The sequence below is a fragment of the Mesitornis unicolor genome, unplaced genomic scaffold (assembly GCF_000695765.1).
Source record: "Mesitornis unicolor isolate BGI_N332 unplaced genomic scaffold, ASM69576v1 scaffold43201, whole genome shotgun sequence".
In the NCBI taxonomy this organism is placed as follows: Eukaryota; Metazoa; Chordata; class Aves; order Mesitornithiformes; family Mesitornithidae; genus Mesitornis; species Mesitornis unicolor.
The window spans coordinates 391-6,223 of NW_010162570.1; the positions used below are offsets into that span (position 1 = coordinate 391).

Here is a 5,833-nt window from a genome sequence, read left to right on the forward strand (position 1 = left end):
GGTGTGGGGACAGAGGGACCCGCGGTCACCTCAGTGTCCCCTCCCGGGGTGGCCACTGGGAGCCAGCGCCAGGGCTTGACCCCAGGACTGTCCCCGTGTTGCAGGTGCTTGGGTGCAGCGAGGAGCCCCAGTGCAGGGCAAAAACTGCCCCTGCATTTCCTCAGCCCCCCGGGTGACACAGAGGGGGCTGGAGTGACTTGCCCATGCGTTATGGGGTGATCATCCCCCGGCAGCTCTTAGGGCTTCAGCCCCCTCCTGCCTGGGGGTGGCGGTGACCCTGGGGACAGCACAGAGAGCTGGTGGCAGTGGGGTTCTCACCCGCTGTTCCCGGGTTGCAGTGTTCTGAGTTACAGGGGCTTGGCAACCCTGGAGCAGCCATTTTGGGGACCAGGCGGGCTTCTTGAAAGGAGCTGCTGTCACCCCAAATGCTGGTGGCTGCTCTGTGAGTTTAGGACATGACCAGGGTCAATGGTGGGTCCTATCATGGACCAACCCCATGGCAAATGGGTGGCACTGAGGTGGCACTGGCCACCCCGGTGAGGACGGGTGCTCCTGGGGAGCTCCTGCGGCTCCCCCAGCCCACACCAGGTCCTGCAGTGGATCTTTCACGAACTGCATCCATCTACCCCCACGCACCGAAAGGCAGATGACAGCTCCCGGGCGCTGCGTTTTGCTGATGGGAACAGCTTGCTTGGGTGCTGAGCAGAGAGTTTCTGGTCCTGGGCTCAAAGGGCAGCAGCAGAAACCAGCCAGCCCATGGGGTGACCAAGACAGAAACTTCAGCCCAACTCCTGTGTTTAATCCCTCGGCAGCACAGGGACCAGCTTAGCATCCTTAGGGGTTTTAGAACTGCTAGGCCATGCCTCTTTTTCAGCTGACTTCACCTTAAACTGATGCCTGGCTCTTTCTCCCCTCTTTTCCAGATCAAAAATGACTGTCAAAGCTGTAAAAATGCCGTGCACCGCTCCCAATGTCTATACTAAAGTGCCTGACGGAGGATGGGGCTGGACGGTTGCTTTTGCTTTCTTCTTTGTGGAAGCTCTAACGTACGGCATCATAAAATCGTTTGGCGTCTTCTTTAACGACCTGATGGAAAGCTTTGACGAAACCAACAGCAGGATATCCTGGATCATATCAATATGTGTGTTTGTGCAGACCTTCACAGGTAAGAGGAGCAGGCGTTTGGTGTGGTCATAATGCTGACTCAGCATACCTGGGACTTCCACGACTTTAATGGCTCTGTTAGAAATAACAGCCATAAAGCCCACAGGCTCCCGAAATAACAAGAAATGCCTGTGGCAGCCCCTTTGAGCCCCATCTCACGTCCTTCTGTGTGGCACAGGGATGTGGTCCGTGTCACTGAGCCGTTCGTTTTGGATCAGCAAGGGGTGAAAACCAAGAGTTTGGAAACCAGAGTCTGTAGTGAAAAGGATTAGAAATAACCTGAGCCTCACCAAAACCCACTGGTGGCTGTGGATGTGGCTGCAGGTTTGTCCCAGGCTGTCACGTACCCGTCTCAGTCTCCTCTGATGTTTTTTTTAGCACACCCCAAATGCCGTGAGCTGTGCAGAGCTCCAGGGATGGCTCAGGGGAGGTGGCGTGTCACAGGGATCAGGGCAGGGGTATGAGAAGAGCCTCTGAAGGAGGTGGTGGCTGCCGAAGTTGCTGATTCGGGTGCTGACCCTGCTCTTTTCCTCTCCTGCCCATCCAGCTCCTCTGTCGACGGTGCTCAGCAACCGCTTCGGTCACCGCTTGGTGGTGATGGCCGGAGGGGTGCTGATCAGCATCGGCATGGTCACCGCCTCCTTCGCCCGCTCTGTTGTGGACATGTACGTCACCATCGGCATCATCTCTGGTGAGTCGCCCTGTTCCCGTACCTACCAGACCCTTTGCTTGCTCCTGCGGCTTCTCGCAAGCGCGGCTCTGTCCAGGGGGGGTTTTTATCCCCCTCGACACCGGGAGTGCTTGAGAAACGCTGCTGCTGATCTCACCCACCTCGCACTGGTGACAACCTGGGCTCACGGCTTGGCTTTCTGTCCCGTGTCACCCCAGGGACCGCCCTGGGACCTGGTCCTGCAGAGCACGGTGCTGGTGCAGCTGCAGTGATTGCTTCTGGTTGACCGGGATCGCTGGGGAGATGAAAGCTGCTCACAGGGTCACAACTCTCTCTCTGTCTCTTCTTTTTCCTGATATTCTTTCTCCTCTCCAACCTGGCCTGGGTGTCCTGCTCACATCCATGGCCGGGAGCTCGCCTTGCTTAGGACAGCGATTGCTGCAGGCTCAAACTCTTTAAGCAGATGAGGTCCTCAAACGGGACCGTGCTGGCTGAAGGCATTACCTAGCAGGTTTGGGAGGCTGGGTTTCTTGGGTTTTTTGGGGTTTTTTTCTTATTTTTTTCTTTCCCCCCCTTTTAATTTAAAAAAAATAACATTCTGGTTTCCCCAATGATTTTTTTCCAGGGTGACTTGCTGAGTTGGCCGAAATGATACTGTAATCTCGCCACCGGGAAAGCTGCCTTAAAACGTGTTCTCGCATCGGTGTTTCCCCCTCCTTTACTTGTTGTTATGGCAATTTTTGGCATTTATTCACAGGCCTTGGATACTGCCTCTCTTTCCTCCCGACTGTCACCATATTATCACAGTATTTTGACAAAAGACGTTCGCTGGTCACAGCGGTGGCATCTACAGGGGAATGTTTTGCAGTTTTCTCCTTCGCACCAGGTACAGTGCCCGATTTACTGCGAGTTCATACCTGCATGCCTAAAGCCCCACGCTCCTTTTCCCAAGCAAATAGGAGCAAAAGACCATTGAGATGTCCTCATGAACCCTCTCGTGAGTTGCTCCCGTGCCCTGCATACAGGGTTACAAGTAATCCTAGTCTAGTCTGAGGATGCCTGAGCTCTGCCCAGCACCCCCTCCCAGAGCAGGACATGCCTCGATATGCAGCCTGCTGGGTTCCTATATACATCCTGCAGCTAAAAATAAAGAGCGAGAAACCAGCTATTTAAAATGCATGCGGTATACGTGGCTGCTCCTAAAGGTTAGTGGGCTTCTGTTCAGCATGGGCTGCCAAAGCGCTCCTCCTGCCTTTTTGGGGGCCTGTCCCCAGGCAACACGTCCCTGTCACCGCCTGCCCTCTGCGGTTCAGGTGGCCTTTGGCTGTACAGGCTTGCTTTCAGCAAATACCCATCCAAAGCAGTGTTGATTGCAAACGAAGGCTTGTAATTAAGCAGTGACATGCACCTCTGAGTAGAGCTAAGAGACTTCCTCTGGTAGTGGTTTCAGGGTGGGGTCAGCTGAGAGAGGAAACTCAACTGTTGAGTTTGCTCTTCTTCACTAAAAATAACGCCACATTTGTGCTTGCGCATCCCAAACTCGCTGGGACCTCCAAAGTGGCTGCCTAAAGGATAGCTTCTGCTAGCCAGGTGTTAAATGCAACTTGTCTGCAGCCACTGATGGGAGGAACATGTGGGTGCCAGAGCCATGGGTGGCCCTGGACAAGGATGGACCAGGAGGGTGCCAGAGCCATGGGTGGCCCTGGACAAGGATGGACCAGGAGGGACCTCTGTGAGGTGCTTGGGACCTTCCAGTGATGGAGCTTCAGTTGCCTCCCTAGCTGTACATTCAGATAGCAACTTGATGTGACTGCAGGCGTTTCTAGTTATACTTGCTTCTTCTTTTGCCCTCTCCCCTCAGCAATTACTGCTTTGAAGGAGCAGATTGGCTGGAGATACAGCCTGCTTTCTGTCGGGGTGCTCCAGCTCGGCATCGTCATCTGCGGATCGCTGCTGCGACCCATCATCATCAAAGAGCAAGAAGAAGTGAAAGCGCCGCCTCCGGAAGAGCCCACGGAGACCAAGTACATGCTTGAAAACGAGCAAACACGCACCTCAATAGAGTCCATCGACTCAGGAGTCGAAATAACTACCTCACCCAGCAATGTGCCTGGAAAAACCAAAGCAGAGCCGAAAAGTGAAGAACCAAAGGAACATGTACAGATAGTTGTTGAAAATAACAGCACCCCTCCAGAACCAAAAACCAAACTACTGGACTTCTCAGTGATGAGAGACTATAGCTTTATCTGTTATGCATTCTTTGGCCTGTTCGCTACCCTGGGCTTCTTCGCTCCCTCCCTCTACATCATCCCCCTGAGCCTCAGCCTTGGCATCAGCAAGGACCACTCCGCGTACATCCTCTCCGCCATGGCCATCGCCGAGGTTTTTGGGAGGATCTCAGCCGGCTGGGTTCTCAACAAAAAGCCCATCCGCAAGATCTACATCGAACTCATCTGCGTCGTTCTGCTGTCGGTCGCGTTGTTTGCCTTCCCTTTCGCCTCCGAATTCTGGGGCTTGATGACATGTAGCGTATTTTTTGGGTTCATGCTCGGCACGGTAGCGGGCACGCATATTCCCCTCCTGGCAGAAGACGACGTGGTTGGCATCGCAAAGATGTCTTCTGCGGCTGGAGTCTACGTCTTCATTCAAAGCTTAGCTGGGTTGGCTGGACCACCCGTTGCAGGTAACTCTAAAACTTTAATTTTTAAATTTTTTTGGTATGTTTGACAGCTGCTGGTGCTGATATCTGTCTAGAAAGTGTGTTGGCAGTGCTAGTAGTATCCAAAAAGCCCTGCAACTAGTATTGGGAGGCTGTTGGAGCCAGGAGTCTGCTGCAATGCAGCTCTGCAGCGTCCCACCGATGAGGCAGCCTCCACTGAGGAACCTCAGAGGGAAGGAAAATACTGCAGTGCTCCCCTGCTCCTGTTAGAAACCGAAAACTGGCATCACTTCAGGCGCTAGCGAACGGCAGGAACAAACCCGCTTCCCTGGCGCCTTTTCCTCCCATACACTGCAGAAAGGTGAAGTCTCCATCGTAATTAAGAGATGCCTGATGCATCTCGGGCTTAGCTTCCCTGCAGCGCCCAGAGGCTCCTGATCTGCCTGAAAAATGACATTACAAACCCCTGACCACCACCTTTTTACCTTTTTAAGGCAGCATGTGTTTGTCAATGAGTGTCTTTTGATTGCAAATACAGTGATGTGGGGGTACCCAGGTTAGAAATCCGAAGGGATGGATGGGTGAGGGGGAGTCGGCTGTGGCTAACTGCTGTGAATGTGTTTTCCGTAGGCGTCTTGGTGGATACGACACAAAACTACAGCTCAGCCTTTTACTCCTGTGCTGCTGGCATGGTGCTGGGCGCTGTGTTTCTGTCCCTGGTGAGGCCGTGCAAGGCCGGGCTGTGCCGCCGCCAGCAGCAGTGTGCGGAGGAGAGCACGGTGGTGGTCGTACCTGAATTTCCAGGGGACTTCGTACCTGAATTACCAGAGGACTTCATAGAGATGGATATCGGAAAAGCAGAAAATTCAGGAAAAGGCTCTGACAGCACGGCATGAAAAAACAAACAAACCCACAAACCTCCATCTACCGTACTCGGTGTAAGACTGTGGAAAACGTCAGCTCTGCTCCACCTTTTAAAGCTACATTTGAAAGGGAATGCGACATTTTAAATGTGAACAGTTGCTACCAACAATTTTTGTTTTAATTAACTTTTTTTTTTAACCAACAACGGAAAGCTCCATAGAAAATACGGATAGCCACGTAAGAATAACTTCTTGTCTAGCATGAAGATGTGATGCGCACTCCTGCTTTCCTGATAGCAACGAGCACGGGTAAAGGTTCAACGGACCCCAGCAGAACTGAAAACGGCGACGGCAGAAGCGGCGCAGCCTCTGCTTGTCCTCGCCCATCCCCTACGGCGAATTCCACGCAGTCAAGAAACCGACGATACGAACTGGAGCTGAGCGTCTCGTGCACCACCTGTAGCCAACTGCATCTTC

The 5,833-nt window shown here is 53.1% G+C and overlaps 1 protein-coding gene across 1 annotated transcript; it reads left to right on the forward strand.

The window, feature by feature from the left end:
* Positions 1-924: 924 nt before the first annotated feature.
* On the forward strand, positions 925-5,389 carry SLC16A6 (solute carrier family 16, member 6). The gene is made up of 5 exons (XM_010193662.1): positions 925-1,165; positions 1,712-1,855; positions 2,592-2,720; positions 3,696-4,517; positions 5,124-5,389. The coding sequence occupies exons 1-5, from the start codon at positions 931-933 to the stop codon at positions 5,387-5,389; spliced, it is 1,596 nt and encodes a 531-aa protein (XP_010191964.1). The 5' UTR covers positions 925-930.
* Positions 5,390-5,833: the final 444 nt, after the last annotated feature.